At 35.3% G+C, this 18,164-nt stretch overlaps 1 protein-coding gene across 5 annotated transcripts in view; it reads right to left on the bottom strand.

Moving 5' to 3' along the window:
- RIMS2 (regulating synaptic membrane exocytosis 2) overlaps nt 1-18,164 on the bottom strand; it is a 747,502-nt gene that overhangs the window by 550,015 nt on the left and 179,323 nt on the right. For all 5 annotated transcript variants that reach the window (XM_015145837.3, XM_028852821.2, XM_077943948.1 and 2 more), the window contains one exon: nt 15,436-15,646. In XM_015145837.3, the coding sequence (XP_015001323.1) occupies nt 15,436-15,646 (211 nt within the window). The remainder of the gene's footprint in view (nt 1-15,435; nt 15,647-18,164) is intronic.

Here is an 18,164-nt window from a genome sequence, read left to right as displayed (position 1 = left end):
ATTTAACTTGGTACTCACCTTATCTATTGATAAGGAGCTTAACTACTGATGAGCACATCATGTACTAAGCAGTATCCTTGACACCAAGAGATTAGGAACAAGTGGATACCAAAAGCAGCTTTCAAATGTAGATGTACCAATAACCAAGCATACCTTGCCTTTGCCATATGTCCAGTGAGCTACAAGTACTTTTTCTCTAATCTAAAATAAATCTCTAAAACCATATACTCCTCATACATTTTTAAATTAACATTTAAGTTTTAAGTCAGGCATGGTGGCTCACACCTGTAATCCCAGCACTTTGGGAGGCCAAGGCAAGAGGATTGTTTGAGCCCAGGGGTTCAAAACTATTTCCTGGGCAAGGTGGCATGACCATGTCTCTATAAAAAAAAAAAGTTTAAAAATTAAGTGGGTGAGGTGGTGTGCACCTGTAATCTCTGCTACTCAGGAGGCTGAAGCAGGAGGATTCCTTGAGCCCATAGTTCAAGGATCCAGTGAGCTGTGATTGTGCCTCTGCACTCTAACCTGGGTAACAGAGTGAAACCACATCTCTTAAAAAAAAAAAAGAAAATTAAAGTTTAAATGGTTAGGATGCATTTTCAGATATATCGTATATTGTACAAGTACATTTTAAAAGTGTAATATAAAAAAAGTGTATATGTACAAGTACATATAAAAGTGTCAGATGGGGTCTGGCTCTGTTGCTCAGGCTGGAGTGCAGTGGCAGATCTTGGCTTACTCCATCCGCCACCTTCCAGGCTCAAGCGATCCTCCCACCTCAGCCTGCCAAGTAGCTGGGACCACAGGCACTCACCACCACACCTGGCTAATTTTTTGTATTTTTGATAGAGATGAGATTTCACCATGTTGCCCAGCCTGATCTCAAACTCCTGAGCTCAAGTGATCCACCCCACCTTGGCCTCCGAAAAGTGCTGTGATTACAGGCTTGAGCCACTGCACCTGCCCAATATATTTTCATCAAATCTCGGAACTGCACATTTAGCTTATACACAGAATATATATGGAAAATGTCTACTGTATAACCCATTTGGCAAACCACTCCACACTGTTAAACCATCAAATGTGGCTTTCTATCAAAAAGAGTCCAACTTCATTTTTAAATTAAAATAGCTATTATAATGATTCACAAATGGCCATCTCACATTCAAATTCTAATTCTAAAAACAATTGAAGAGGCAATAGAATCTTGCCAAAAATCTGTTGCCTGAATTAAATAAGGCGCTGCCCCCTTCTATATTTCTTTTTTTTTTTTTTTTTTTTTTTTTGAGACGGAGTCTCGCTCTGTCACCCAGGCTGGAGTGCAGTGGCCGGATCTCAGCTCACTGTAAGCTCCGCCTCCCGGGTTCACGCCATTCTCCTGCCTCAGCCTCCCGAGTAGCTGGGACTACAGGCGCCTGCCACCTCGCCCGGCTAAGTTTTTTTTTTTTTTGTATTTTTAGTAGAGACGGGGTTTCACTGTGTTAGCCAGGATGGTCTCGATCTCCTGACCTCGTGATCCGCCCCTTCTATATTTCTTACAAACCCTCTCATTGCTTTGCCTCTGAACTCTCCCTGAGGACAACACATTCTGGAATTGTCACTTTGCGTGGTGCCCCAGAGATTTCTACACCCTGAGCCAATGTACTATATAAAAGCTAGATTCAGAATAGGTAAGGTTGAGGAATGTACCTTTCTTTTGAAAAATAGAACAGTTGTAAAGGTGAGTTGAAAAAGAAAGATTCACAAAAAAGAAAGTGTTCTAAGGTAGATCAGCTTTAAGAACACACTACTAAAAACTTTGCCCTTGAAGTTATTCACACCACTTACTCCCAAAAACCATTCCTTCCACATTAGCGATATACTATCTCACTTTCAAGACTGCTGTAATATATTTCAGAATATGAAGAACTTGTGAACTCACCTAGAGATTCCCAAAGAGAAACAACCCCCAAATTGGCAATGTATATTAATATATTTCAAAGAACTTGCTTAAGAATCACTTTCTAAAAATAAAATAAAAAATTTAAAAATCACTTTCCTTTATAACCATTATAAAATTATGTCATTATGCTTAAAATCTGATAATTTATGAAGTGAAAAAATTCATGTTACATTTTATGTTAAATAATACAATTATGGAAATGGTACATTATTTATTTTTTTCAAAATTAGTGATTAAGCAGGTTGTAATATATTTTTCTTACCAAAAAGCAAAAGAAACAAAAAGTTAAAGTTGCCACACTTTGACGCTTAAAATAATCTTATTATAAATTACTTTTAATGTCTTTCTAATATCACTATCCAATAATTACAAAGTAATTGTTTCCTTATAAAGTCATTATTTTTTCACTTGACTAAATATATGGCTTTTATTTATTAAAAGGGTATCATCTTTAAAGGAAACAAAGAGAACCAATATTTCATAAAATTTTGTTGTGTTGGTACTTCCATATGTCCTGCCCTTCATTTATTCTCTATGTCCTAAATGTACTTCAAGAGAATTAATTAAATGTTAAGGATGGCTCCACATGAAAGAGCCTCAAAATTAAAACAAAAGGTTATTTTATTGTGTTCTCTTAAAAGATCATTAAGAGAATTTTTAAATAGCTTTATAATTAAATCATAAGCTATGTAATATTTGTGTTCTCATTATTCTAATTCATAAGCTTAGTAAGACGAGCTTTCACTGAGATTAACCCTTTTGGGCTATGATAAATCAAAGAAATGTATTTAGTACCTGTTGAGAACAAAAGCCTTCTACATAAGGCAACTAAGCATGATGATCAAATTTGAAAAAAAAAAATTAAATTCCATAGTCTTTTTGTTTAGAATATAAGCAAGCTTTATACATGACAAGTCTCTTGCTTGAATAAAAATGTAGAAAAACTAATGAAAGAAATCCAGGGATGTCTTCCTTGAGCTAAAATGTAGATTATATTTTATTATCTTTACAAATCCTCAGACTTAAGGAAAATATGAGATAAGTGGGGAGTATTGCCTCTGGCTCCATCTTTCTTCCATAAACCATCCCCATCAGGCTAACCCTCAACATATAAAGAGACAGAGTTGATACAGAAAGCTGCACAGAGGCAAAACCCAACAGAATTCCAGGGGTTTCTTCAAGTCTTCAGTTCAGTAATGATCAGTGAACATACATGTAAGAAAAACACTCAAGGGAATGGGGTTAAAGAAAAAAAAGAACATCTAAAAGAATTAGAAAGAAAATAGCTGTTCCTACCAGCAAGACTGGAAAAACTCATAATTCATGGGATATTGGTTAAAGACTCAGTCTTTCCTCTGTAGAGGAGAATAATTAGTGTTAAAACTGAGCATTGCTCCAAACACACCTAACAAACCCTGAAAGAATGTGTACAAGTATCAAACTGTTTCCATTTAGCTTAACTACATCTGAAAGCTCAAGAACAGTTACAGAAACACAAAAATAGCCAACATCCAACAAAGTAAAATATACAACACCTGTCATCCAACCTAAGCTACCACACATGAAAAAAGTACAAAAAAAGAAGAAAAAAAAAAAAAACCCCACACACCGTAATGACGGTAACCAAGCAAAACTAACCTGGACTCAAGGGGGGTTAGAATTAGCAAAAGAGAATATTGAAACAATAATTATAACTGTATTCTATATGTTTTAAAAGTTACATAGAGCATATAATATATCTTTTTAAGTCCCAAATTAAAATTCTAGTCATAGAAACTACAATGTCTGCAATTATTAAAAAATACACTGAATTCTATAAAGAGCAGATTTGACATTGTAGAAGAAAAGACAAGTAAACTTGAATGCACAATAATATAAGGAATACAAAATAAAACACAAAGAAAAAAATAAAATTAAAATTAAAGGAAAGAACATAAGTGAACTGTATGACAATTTCAAGTTGCCTAATATATTGGGAACAGAAATTCTTGAAGCTGTCTAGAGAAAGGAGGGAACAGTAAAAATATTTGAAAAATAATGGCCAAAACTCCCCCAGGCCCTCAACTAACCTCAAATGAAAGAGACACAAAGAAAAACACACCAGAAAAAACATAATTTAATTGCACATAACTAGTGTTAAAAAATACTTAAGCAGCAAGTGAAAAAATGCTACATTATGCACAGAAAATAAAAGATGAGAATGATATATTTCTCAATGGAAACAGTGAAAGAGAGGAGGCAAAAAAGCAGTGCCTTTAAAATATTGAAAGAGAGAATGATTTAGGGAAGGCAGAGCAAGATGGTGAAAGAGAATCTCCTGTGATCATGTCCCTGGCAAGAACATCAACTTCGAACAACTATTTACACAAAAAATTAAAACATCATGTGAGAGATCACAATACCTAGTTTTAGCATAGTAACAAGAAAAGATGCATTGAAGAGGATGAAAAGAACAGCATTGTCTACACCACTCCTCACCCAACCCTAGAGAGTATAGCCAGAAGAAAGAATATGTGCTTAGAGTGGAACATTAACACCAGGCAGAATTCCACAAGTGCCCTTGGAGGGAGCATTTAGAACAAGTCCTGGAGCAGAGGAGAACCTGCCACCCCAGCAGAAAGAACCCAAACCCCGGCCCACTTCACCACAGGCTAACAAAAGTGGCCTTGAGCCGCAAATAAATTTCAGTGGCATTCAGGCCATAGCAACTGCAGTCCTTGGGTGAACCCTGACACTGCACTGCTCTCGAAAGTTGTGTACTCCAAGTGCAACCCAGCACGAAACTATCTGGTTGTATCCATTAAAGAATGCCTGCATCACTCCTCTCCCAACTTCAGGCAATACAGCGCACAGATTCCTTTCTCTTAGAGTAAACAGAGGAAACTTTTTCTTACAATTGGGTACCAGCCCAGCTACAGTAAAATAAACCACCAGGCAGGATCCCCAAGCTCCCAGTTGGCCATTGCTTCCGGATGGCCCTTCCAGGCGTACCCTAGGCCAAAAGGAAATATGTTTCCTCCGGCAGCACAAACCCAAGTCCCAGCAGGTTTTACCACCTGTTGACTACAGTGGCCTTAGCCCTACGTAAACATCAGTTGCAGTCAGGCAACAGTGGCCAGGGTCCTTGGGCAAGCCCCTGTACTGTGCTGATCTGAGACGCCATGGGATTCGAATATAGCCCAGCATGGTGTCACTTGCTATGGTCACAGGGGTGCCGAGTCACCCATCCCCCAACTCCAGGCAACACAGTGCAGCGAGAGACCCTTTCACTGGGGGAAAAGGGAGAGAAGAAAGCTAAAGACTTTGCCTGGGAACCTTATCTTCCCCAAGTCCTTCAGGGTTGGATCGCGAGGATTTGCAGCACACATGGGCTTGCAGTGCCCTCTAGTGCTGAAATGGCTACAGTTACCACCTGCTTAAGTAAATACTCAGTACCCTCAACAATTCTTGGAAGACCCTCTGAAGGACTGGAACAAACAAGGCCAGACTACAAAGACTAGAATAAATACTTAATTCTTCAATGCCTAGGCATCAACAAACATACACAGGCATCAAGAACATTCAGAAACATATGACCTCACCAAATTTACTAAATAAGTTCCCAGTAACCAACAGTGCAGTGATAGAGATACGTAACCTCTCAAGAAATTCAAAATAGCTATTTTGGGGATACTGAATGAACTTAAAGAAATCACAGAGAAGGAATTCAGATATTTCTCAGAAAAAAAAAGGCAGCATGGAAACTGAATCGATTAAACAACCAAACAAATCCTGGAGCTGGAAACATCAATGATTAATAAGAAATGCATTAGAATGCCTCCGTGTGGAATTGATCAAGCAGAAGAATCAGTAACTCGAAGACAGGCTATTAGAAAATTCACATATGATAAAAAAGAAAATAAATGAAAGAAATGAAGCACACTTACGTGATCTAGAAAACAGGCTAAAATGGACAAATATATGAGTCATTGGCCTTGTAAAGGAGGCTGCCAAAGAGATTGGGTAAAAAAATGTATTTGAAGAAATAATAAGAGAACTTTCCAAACCTAGAGAAAGATGGATATACAGGTACAAGGTCAAAGAATACCAAGCAGATACAACTCAAATAAGACTACTCCAAGACATATAATAATCAAACTTTTAAACATCAAGGACAAAGAAAGGATCTTAAAAGCAGCAAGAGAAAAGAAGCAAATAACATATAAAAAAACTCCAACACACCTGGCTGCAGACGTAGCAGCAGATGTAGCAGCCAAGAGGAAGTGAGGTGACATATTCAAAGTGCTGGAGGAAAAACTTGCAACAGAGAACTCTGTACTCAACACAGCAATCCTTCAAACATGAAGGAGAAAAGTTTTCAAACAAAACCTGAGGGAATTCATTACCACCAGACCTATTTAACAAAAAAACGTAAAATTGAGTTAATCAATTAAATAAAAAAAAAAGAAAGAAACAATGATCCAAAAAAATCCTGTGAAGGCATAAAACTCACTGGTATAAGTAACTACACTGGCAAATTCAGACTACACTAAAACTGTAATCATCGCATATAGTATCTTTAGTATGAAGACTAAAAGTCTACCAAAAATAATAACCACAACAATCTGTTGAGAGAAAGGCATATTTAAAAGATTAAATTTGAGATAACAAAAACAAAATGGAGAAATGAAGCTGAAGTGTAGTTTTCACTTCGCTTGCTTGATTCTTTTCTTTGAAATCAAAGGGAAGTTGTCATCAGTTTAAAATAACTTTCTGTAACTATAAAATGTATTTTGTAAGCTAACAGAAACCATGAAGAAATGTCTATAATAGGTTCACTAAAAATAAAAAAGAAGGAATTAAAATATAATACCAGGAAAAAAAAATCACTTATCCACAAAAGAAGACAGTAGGAAAGAAAGGAAGAAAGAAATTACAAAATAACCAGAAAACAAATTTTAAAATGGTAGTAAGTGATTACTGATCAATAATACCATCGAATGTAAATTGCCTAAATCCCCTACTTAAAAGACAGAGAAGCAAAATGAATTTAAAAAAAAAGGATCCAATTATATGTTGTCTAGAAGAAACTCACTTATTTAAAGACATACATACATGGAAAAGATATTCCATGTAAGTAGAAAACAAAACAGATCAGCAGAAGCTATTAGATTTCAAGTAAAAAGCTATAAAAATGGCATTATTTAATGATAAAGGGGTCAATTCAAGAGATATAAAAACTGTAAATCTATATGCAACCAATGTCACAGAACCCAAATATATAGGGAAAATATTATCACATCTAAAGGAAGAGACAGATTGCAATACAATAATATTGGGGAACATCTGCACCCTGCTCTTAGTAATGAACACAGCATGCAGGCAGAAAAATCAACAATAAAAATATCAGAATTAAACTAAAACTCTAGACCAAATGGACCTAACTGACATTTACAAAATATTTCATCCAACTGTGACAAACTACACATTCTTTTCATTAGCACATAGAACATTCTCCAGAACAGATTATGTCTTAGGCCAGAAAACAAGTCATAATGAAATTTTTAAAGTAAAAATCATATCAGGTATCTTTTCTGACCATAAGGAACAAATTCAAAATCAGTAACAAGAGGAATGTTGAAAACTGTACATATACATGGAAATTAAACAACATGCTTGTGAATGACCAATAAGTCAATGAAGAAATTAAGAAGCAAATTAAAAACTTTCTTGGAACAAATTTAAATGGAAATGCTAAATTACCAAAACTGATGGGATACAGTAAAGCAGAGGGAAGTTTACTGCAATAAATGGCTACATCAAAAAAAGTAGAAAGACTTCAAATAAACAACCTAATAATGCATGTTAAAGAACTAGAAAAGCAAGAACAAATCAAACCCAATATTAAAAGAAAACATACAATAAAAAAGCAGGAATAATTAAAATCAAGACAAAAACACAAAAGAAAAATGAAAGGAAAAGTTGGCTTTTTGAAAACATAAACAAAATTAACAAACCTCTCACTAGGTAACTAAGAAGAGACCAAAATAAATAAAGTCAGAGATAAAAAAGAAGACATTAAAACTGATACTATGAAAATGCAAAGGATCATTAGAGACTACTATGAACAAATATATGCCAAAAAATTGAAAAATACACAAGAAATTGATACATTTCTTAAGATTGGATCATGATTAAATGGAAAACCTAAACAGACCAATATGAGTAAAAAGATTAAAGCCATAATGAAAAGTCTGTCCATCAAACAAAAGCCCAAGACCTCATGGAGTCACTGCTGAATTCTATCAAATATTTAAAAGAAGAATTAATACCAATCCTACTCCAACTCTGCCAACAAATTTTGAAGAGGAGAGACTACTTCCAAACTCATTCTATGAGGCTAGTATTAACCTGAGAATGAAAACAGGCAAAGACACAAAAACAACAACAATGACAACCACAGGCCAGTATCTCTGAAGAACGAACATAGAAGCAAAAATCTTCAAAAACATTCTAGCAAACTGAATTGAATAAAACATTATAAAGATCAATCACCATGATCATCCCAGGAATGCAAAGATGGTTCAACATTCACAATTCAATAAATGTGACACATCACAATCATAGAAATAAAGACCAAAACCATACAGTCATGATAGTACATTTCAATAAACGCTTTTAATAATGATTTTTTAACTCTGAACATACTAGATATAAAAGAAACATGCCTGAAAATAAAAAAGGCCATATTTGACAAACCTACAGCTAGCACCATATGGAAGGGAAAAAGAATTAAAAGTCTTTCCTCTAAGATCTGGAACAAGTCTAGGATACTCACTTTCACCACTTTTATTCAATATAGTACTGAAAATTCTAGCAAAAGCAATTAGGCAACAGAAATATACAAAAGGAATTCATATTGGAAAGGAAGAAGTCAAATTAGACTTTTACACAGATAACAGAGTCTTATGTTAAAACCTTAAAGATGACACCAAAAACTCTTAGCACTCAAACAAATTCAGTAAAGTTACAGGATACAAAATCAACATACAAAAATCAGTAGCATTTCTGTACGCCAGCAGCAATCTGAAAACAAAATCAAACAAGCAATCCCATTTACAGTAGCTACAAAAATAAAATAAAATAAAATAACTAGGAATAAACTTAACTAAAGAAGAGAAAGATCTCTACCATGAAAACTATAAGACACTGATGAAATAAATTGAATACCAAAAAAAAAGGAAAAGTATCCTATTATCATGGATTGAAAGAATTACTACTGTTAAAATGTTGAAACTACCAAAAGCAATCTATATATTCAATGTAATCTCTATTAAAATACCAATAACAGGCCAGGCCTGGTGGCTCATGTCTGTAATTCCAGCACTTTGGGAGTCTGAATGGGTGGATCACTTGAGGTCAGAAGTTAGAGACCAGCCTAGCCAATATGGCAAAACCCTGTCTCTACTATGAATACAAAATTTAGCTGGATGTGGTGGTGTATGCCTGTAATCCCCGCTACTCAGAAGGCTGAGGCAGGAGAATCATGTGAACTTGCGAGGTGGAGGTTGCAGTGAGCCGAGATGATGCCACTGCACTCCAGCCTGGGCAAAAGAGGAAGACTTTGTCTTAAAAACAAAACAAACAAACAAACAAAAAACAATGACAGAAGTGTGAGAGTGAAACCAGCCAGGGCAACATAGTGAGACCTCATATCTACAAAAAAAATCAAAAAATCAGCCAAGTATGGTGATGCATACTATAGTCCCAGCTACTCAAAAGGCCGAGGCAGGAGAATCATTTGAGCTCAGTGGATCAACAAAACAAACAAAAACACCCAGTAACATTCTTCACAAAACAGAAAAAAAAAAAATCCTAAAACTCTAATGGAACCAAAAAGATGCTAGACAGCCAAAGCAATTCTTAGCCACAAGACAAAGGAAAAAAAAAAAAAAAAGGCTGGAGTAATTACATCACCTGACCTCAAAATATACTATAAAGCTAGAGTAACCAAAACAGCATGGTACTAGCATAAAAACAGACATAGACTCAGGGAAAAGAATACAGAATTCAGAAATAAATCAATGCATCTACAGCTAAGTCATGTTCAACAAAAGTACCAAGTATAAACACCAGGTAAAGGACTGTCTCTTAAATAATGGTTCTGAGAAAATTAAGTATCCATATGCAGAATGAAACTAGAATTCTGTCACCATATATAAAAATAAAATCAAAATAAAGACTTAAATCTTAAGACCTGAAACTGTTTCACTACTACTATAAAAAAAAAAAAAAAAAAAAAAAACTGGTCTAGGCAAATATTTATTGTATAAGACCTCAAAAACAGACAACAAAAGCAAATATTGACAAATGAAATTATATCAAGCTAAAAGATCATGCCTAGCAAAGGAAACAATCAACAGAGTGAAGAGATAGCCCGCAGAATGAAAGAATATATTTACAAATTATCTAATAATGGATTAATAACTAGAATATACAAAAAACTCAAACAACTCAATAGCAAAATAAAAAATAATCAGATTTAAAAATGGACAAAAGATATAAATAGACATTTCTCAAAAGAATAGAAATATCCAACAGGTATATGAAAAAAATGATCAACATTACTAATTATCAGAGAAATGCAAATTAAAGCCACAATGTGATATCATCTCACCCTCATTAAAATCACAATTATGAAAAAGAAAATAACAACTGTTAACAAGGATGCAGACAAAGGTGAATACTTGTATACTGTTGGTAGGAATATAAATTAGTACAGCCACTATGGAGAAGAGTATAGAGGTTCCTCGAAAAAAGCCTAAAAATAGAACCACCATATGATCCAGCACTATCGGGTCTGTACCCAAAAGAAAGGAAATAAACGTATTGAAGAGATACCTGTACTCCCCTGCTTATTGAAGCATATTCACAATAGCCAAGATAGGAAATCACCCTAAGTGACCATCAACAGATGAAAGAATTTTAAAATGTTGTATATATACACAATGGAATATTATTCGGCCCTAAAAAAGAATAAAATCCTCTCATTTGCAGCAACACAGATGGAACTGGATGTCATTGTGTTAAGTGAAACAGGCCAGGCCCGGAAAGACAAATACCACATGTTCTCATTCATATGGGGGAGAAAAAATTGATTTCATGCAGGTAGTAAATAGAATGGTAATTACTGGAGGCTGGGAAGGGTAGGAGGAAGCGGGAATAAAGAGCGGTTGATTAATGGGTATAAAAATATAATTAGATAGAAAACACAAGGTCAGTGCTCAGTTACAATAAGAAAGAGACTATGGTTAACAGTAATTCACTGTATATTTCAAAATAGCTGGGAGAAAAGATTTGGGATGTTCCCCAAACAATGAAATGGTCAGTGTCTGCTGTGACAGATATCCCAATTATCCAGATTTAATCATTACACATTGTACAATTGTTATCATTATCACATATACCACATTAATATGTATGACTATTAAATATTATGTATCCATAAATTTTCAATTTAAAAATACTGAAAGACAAAAACTGTCAACCAAGAATTCCACAATCAGCAAAAATATCTTTTTAAAAAATGAAGGCAAAATTTTCAGCATGAAAAAAATTGAAACCATTCATTAGCAGACTTGCCCTTCAAGAAATACTGAAGGAAATACTTAAGACAGACAAAATATGATACCAGATATAATTATAGATCTACAAAAACAAACAATGCCAGCAACAACTACAAGAATAAATATAGTATAAATATAGTTCTTTTCAAAAATTATTTAATATTTGAAACTCTTGGAAGATAAACTTTTTATACAAAAAGAATAACAATATATTGTGGGGTTTATAAAATGAATAAAAGTAAAATATGACACCAGTAACATAGAATCCAACATTATTGTAAGCTTCTTATAATACACATGAAATAGTGTAATATCAGTTGAAGGTTGACAACAATAATTTAAATATGTATTCCACAAATCTTGAATAACTTAATAAAATAACAAAACAGTTACAGCTATTAAGCCAACAAAGGAGAAAATACGAATCATAAAAAAACTTGAGTAATCTCAAAAAAGGCTTAAAAAAGGCTAAAAATGAAAAAACAAAGAACAGATGACATAAGACAAAATCAAAAAGCAAGATGATGTTATCAAATGAAACCATATCCATAATCACAGTAAATGTACATTTTATAAACATCCAATAAAAAGGAAGAGATTATCAGGTTGGATAATAAAGCAAGATCCAACTATATGCTGGCTATAAGAAAAGTACTTCAAACAAATAAATTTTAAGTAAAATAATAGAAGAACATATACTATGCTAATACCTAAGGCAATACATATATGCAATTCCATTTCCAAATATATATCTAGATAGAGAGAGAGAGAGAGACTTGGTCTGTATATATATATATATTAGACCAGGTGAATTTCAGAGCAAAGAATATTATCAAAAATAAAGAATATCACTTAATAAAAAGGGGTCTGTTAAACTAGAGGATATAACAATCCTAATGTTTATGTCCCTAAAAACAGAGCCTAAAAATACATAAAACTATAACTAATAGAACTCCAAGGAGAAACAGACAAATCTACATATTATATATTTCAAAACCCCTCTCTTAACAACTAATAGAATAGGCAGGAAATCAACAGTGAGATAGCAGACTTAAATGACTCTATCAATGAAATTGGCCTTGAATGGGCATTTTAAAATATTCTGGCCAAAAACAGAAGAATATGCATGCTTCTTAAGTGCACATAAAGCACTTACCAAAGTAAACTATATTCTGGGCCATAAAATAAGTATCAACAAATTCCAAATGATTCAAGACATATAAAGTATATTCTAAGACCACAAGAGAGGTAAATTAGAAATCATTAACAAAAAGATCCCTAGGAACCACACAATATTTGAAAAATAAATAACATACTTCTAAATTATCTATAGGTAAAAGAAGAAAAGAAAAATGAGAAAGTATTTTTAACTTAATAAAACGAAGAAACAACACACGAGAATTGTGATGATGCCAGTAAAGTAGTACTTAGGGAAAATTTATAGAAATGTGACTCCTAATTTAGCAAAAAAAGAAAAGTATCAAGGCAATGACCTCAGCTTCTATTTTAAGAAAGTAAAAAAGGTAAAATTAAACCCAAAGTAAGCAGAAAAAGACAAGACAAGAAAAGAAACAAAAAGAAAAGAAAAAAGATCAAAGATCAAAGCAGAAATCAACAACAAAGAAAAATCAATAAAACAAAAATCTGGGCCAGGCGTGGTGGCTCACACCTGTAGTCCCAGCACTTTGGGAAGCCAAAGTGGGAGAACTGCTTGAGGCCAGAAGCTCAAGATCAGCCTGGGCAACACAGCAAGGCCCCATCGCTACAAAAATAATTTTAAAAATTAGTAGGGCATGGTGGCACACACCCATAGTCCCTGCTACTTGGGAGCCCAAAGTGACAAGATTACCTGAGCCCAGGGGGTCAAGACTGCAGTGAGCTGTGGTTGTGCCACTACAATCCAGCCTGGGCAACAGAGTAAGATCCCTTCTCTAGCCAGGTTGAGCAGGAACAAAAAAGATACAAATTACCAATATCAGGAATGAAAGAGGTAGCATCACTGCAGATTCCATAGATACTAAAAGACTAATAATGGAATACTATGAACAAGTTCATGCCAATAAATTCAACCACTTATAAGAAAGTAGACAAACTAAGATATAACAATGAAACCTTATTCAGGAAATAAAACCTGAATAACCCCATATCCACTAAGAAAACAAACTTTACTTAAAAACCTTCCCAACAAATAAAATTGCATGCCCACATGCCTTCACTGGTGTAATCTACCAGTTCTACACAATCTCTTCCAAAATGTTGAAGAGGAGGAAATACTTCCCAACACATTTTATCAGGCCAGCATTATCCCAATACCAAAACCAAAGAAAAACATTACAAGGAAGAATAATACAGACACATGCCTCATGAACATAGAAGCAAAAGTTGTAAACAAAATTTTATTAAATCAGCCAGGCACCATGGCATGTATCTGTCATCCTAGCTACTTGGGAGGCTGAGGCAGAAGGAACACTTGAGCCCAGGAGTTCAATTCCAGCCTAGGCAACATAGCAAGACACTCATCCCTAAAACAAAAATAATCAAATCAAATCCATTAATATATAAAAGAGATAATCCATCATGACAAAACGGGGTTTATCCCAGTAATAAAAGCTGATTTAACATATAAAAATCAACCAATGTATTTCACCACATTAACAAACAAAATAAAAATATGTATGATTAATCTAAACAGATGGAGAAAAGGCACTTGGCAAAATCCAACATCTATTCCTGATCTTACAAAACCAACCAAACAACAACAACAAACTCAGCAAAGTAGGAATAGATGGCATCTATGAAAAGCGTACAGCTAACATTATACCTGATAGTGAAGACTAAGGGCTTTCTCCCTAAGATTAAGAACAATACAATGGAATGTCTGCTTTCATCCATTTTATTCAAAATTATACTGCAGTTTCTAGTCAATGTACCTAGTCAAGAAAAAAAAAATCATAATCAGGTAATCCAGGGGAAACAATTAGAAGTGGTTAGTTCTTAGCAAAACAAAATAATGAAAAATGGGGATTAATGAAGAAAATGAAGAAATGAAATCACACAGGAGAACTAATTTCCACAATTATGTCTAAGTAATGTATGTAAAACAATAGCTTCCTATTTAAAAATTACTTAAATAAATAAGTAGGTGATAAGATTAGTAAGTAGATAAATGCAAAGTCTAAAGAATTTACTGACACAAACTTTTTTTTTTGAGACGGAGTATCTGTTGCCCAGGCTGAAGTGCAGTTCTCCTGCCTCAGCCTCCTGAGTAGCTGGGACTATAGGCGCACACCACCACGCCCAGCTAACTCTTGTATTTTTTAGTAGAGACGGGGTTTCACCATATTGGCCAGGCTGGTCTCAAACTCCTGACCTCGTGATCTGCCCACCTCGGCCTCCCAAAGTGCTGGGATTACAGGTTTGAGCCATGGCGCCCGGCCCAAACTTTTTTTTTTTTTTTTTTTTGAGACATGGTTTCACTCTGTCACCCAGGCTGGAGTACAGTGGCACAATCATGGCTCACCACAGCCTTGACCTCTCTGGCTCAGGTCATCCTCCCACCTCTGCCTCCTGAGTAGCTAGGACTATAGGAGCCTGCCACCATGCCTGGCTAATTTTTGTGTGTCTTTTTTTTTTTTTTTTGTAGAGACAGGGTTTCATGTTACCCAGGCTAATCTAGAATTCCTGGGCTAAAGTGATCTGCCCACCTCGGCCTACCAAAGGGCTAAGATTACAGGCATGAGCCACCACGCCTGGCCACAAGCATTTTAATATATTGTTTTTGCTAATTTCAACAAAGCATTATTTGGGTTGAATTAACATACTCTGTAACGCAAATGGATAAATACAATAAGCTTAACTAGAAGAGAATTGTAATTTTCATTTCTGTACCTTGTTTGAGCGTAATGACACTCGACCTCCACAACGAGCACAGAACTTTGTTTGGCAATATGAACAGTTATGGCCACATCCATCAGCAAACTTTGTTTTGTGGCAGATACCACAGGTTGGCGCATCACCCTTCTGTTCTTGCTGTTGCTGTGATTCTTCTCCCATCTTCTTTACCTGTTCCTTATACATTTCAAACTGCTGATGCAGTTTTCTGTAGAGAAAATAAGTAAGAAAAAAATTGGTTTCCTGATGCTCTCTAAAGGAAAAATTATCACAATTTATAGACACAATTTTATAACCAAAAAATATACAAGATGAGAATAAAAAGAATGAAAATTTAATTTTCTGATGATAAATTAACACTTTTCATGGCACACTATTTGCAAAAGTATTGCAACTAGTTCCACCTTCTTTTTTGAGACGAAGTCTCACTCTGCTGCCCAGGCTAAAGCGCAGTGGTGCGATCTTGGCTCACTGTAACCTCTGCCTCCCCAGTTTAAGCAATTCTCCCACCTCAGCCTCCTGAATAGCTAGGACTACAGGCACACACCACCATGTCAGCTAATTTTTATACTTTTAGTAGAGATGGGGTTTCGCCACGTTGACCAGGCTGGTCTCGAACTCCTGACCTCAAGGCATTCACCTGCCTCAACCTCCTAAAGTGCTATGATTATAGGTGTGGACCACCATAGCCAGTCTCCACCTTCTAATATACATATTAAATAACCAATTAATATAATACACGTTCATGGAAATATTTCTTGAGATTATATTTCTAAATTTCTATCTACCATTTGGAGTACATTTTCAATCACATGTTCTAAAATACTTACAATATTATTTTTCTACCATTTAACTTCAGAAATACAGAAAGCTAATTTGACTTACACAGTGAGGTCAAGACCTATGAACTTCAAATCACTGAGACACAGTCTTTCAATAAGAGTGATATAAAGAATCCAGAGAGAGAAAAAATACTACATAGGCGCTCCAGTCCAATGGAAGAAAATTTACATGCTATTAAAAATGAAGAATTCCTTCATTTTGGGGGCTCTTGGGTAGACTTGAAAGTGCTGAGGCAAATATAAATAAACTTTAAAAATTAGTCAATAAAAATTATCCAAACTAAAATAAAAAGAAAAATATATATAAGTGGGGAATATAAAACAACAGTGCATCCAAGAGTTAACCCAACCTACCATATGTATAACTGTTCACAGAAAAAGAATAGAAATGAAGGAAATATTTGAAGGGATTATGACCAAAAATTTTCCAAAACTAATGAAAGACACCAAATTAAACACAAAAACCTCAGAGAATCCCTGGAAGCACAAATGTCAAATCAAATACCAAACATAAACACATGCTCCTAGTTTGCCTTCATAGTCAAACTGCTAAAACCCAAAGATAAAGAAAAAACTTTGAAAGCGGCCAAAAAAAAATACACATTGTGTAGCGAGACCCAATGATAAGAATTAGAGAAGATTACTCTTGAGAAACCATGCAAGCTGGAAAGCTTTGGAGTCATGTCTATAAATTGAGAGAAAAAAAAAAAAAAACCTGACAACCCAGAATCTCATACACAGTGAAATTAGGCTTTGGAAAATATAAATAAGTAAATAAAAATTATAAAAATGAATAAAATTTAAAAATAAAAACTTTTCCAGATGGACACGTATTGAAGAAATTCATTGGCAGTAGACCTTCACTGCATGGAACTTAAAGGAAGTTCTTAAAACAGAAAGAATATGATACTCCTTGGAAGTACCATATGGAAAAAGAGACCTAGAAAAAGAAATACACGCTTATATTAAAAATAAAATGTGTCTCAAAAACTTAAGAAAAATAGAAAATTAAACCCAAAGAAAGCAGAAGAAATACAAGAGATTAGAACAGAAATCAATGAAACCAAATGCTGGTTTTATGAAAAAAATCAGTGGAGACTGACATAAGCAAGTTAAAAGAATAGGACTTTCCAACATTTGTCCCTCAACAGCAACATCAACTTGAACAACTGTTCACATGTGAAAATACCTTCATGAGACCTAAGGAAACCAGGTGGGAGATTATAGCAACTGAGTGTAGCAAAAAAAATAAAAGACGCACTGAACAGGGCAAGAAGAACAGTTTAACATTTCCTGTTCATCCCTCCCCAACCACAGAGATAAACAGAGATACTCATTGCTAAGGAGAAAAAGAGAGAACAGAACACTCAACTCTGCCTTGAACTCCAATACCAGGCAATTGTTTACTGTTTCACCAGTAAAATGCAGTGCTAGGCAGACCCCCACAGTCTCAGACGTCAGGGTTGTACACACAGATGGACCCTCCAGGTCCACTCCCATGCCAGAACAAATCCCACATCCCCAGGCTCCATGCCTGACCACCAGACTTGGTCTTTGGGCCTGCCCAATCTCTAGGATGACTCCAGACTTCTACAATGCCCTCAGTACCAGGCTGGCTCCCATGACCCCAGGCTTCAGGCACACCCCAGCATCAGGCCAGGCCCTGCAGCTCAATCATCAGGCTAGCACCCTCAGAACCAGCCTCCAGACAAGCCTCTGTGGATATAGGCTCCAGGCACACCTAGCACCAAACCAGCCCCCATAGCCCACGATCCAGGCTGTTTGTTATCTGCAGACCAAGCCTCCCAGCCCACCCTGGCATCAGGTGAGATCCCACAGCTCTAGGTTCCAGGCCTGTCCAGTGGACAAGGTCTACATGCAACC

The sequence above is a fragment of the Macaca mulatta genome, chromosome 8 (genome assembly GCF_049350105.2).
Source record: "Macaca mulatta isolate MMU2019108-1 chromosome 8, T2T-MMU8v2.0, whole genome shotgun sequence".
Classification (NCBI taxonomy): Eukaryota; Metazoa; Chordata; class Mammalia; order Primates; family Cercopithecidae; genus Macaca; species Macaca mulatta.
The sequence above is the reverse complement of the archived record's forward strand: the minus strand, read 5'-3'. Positions and strand labels throughout refer to the sequence as shown.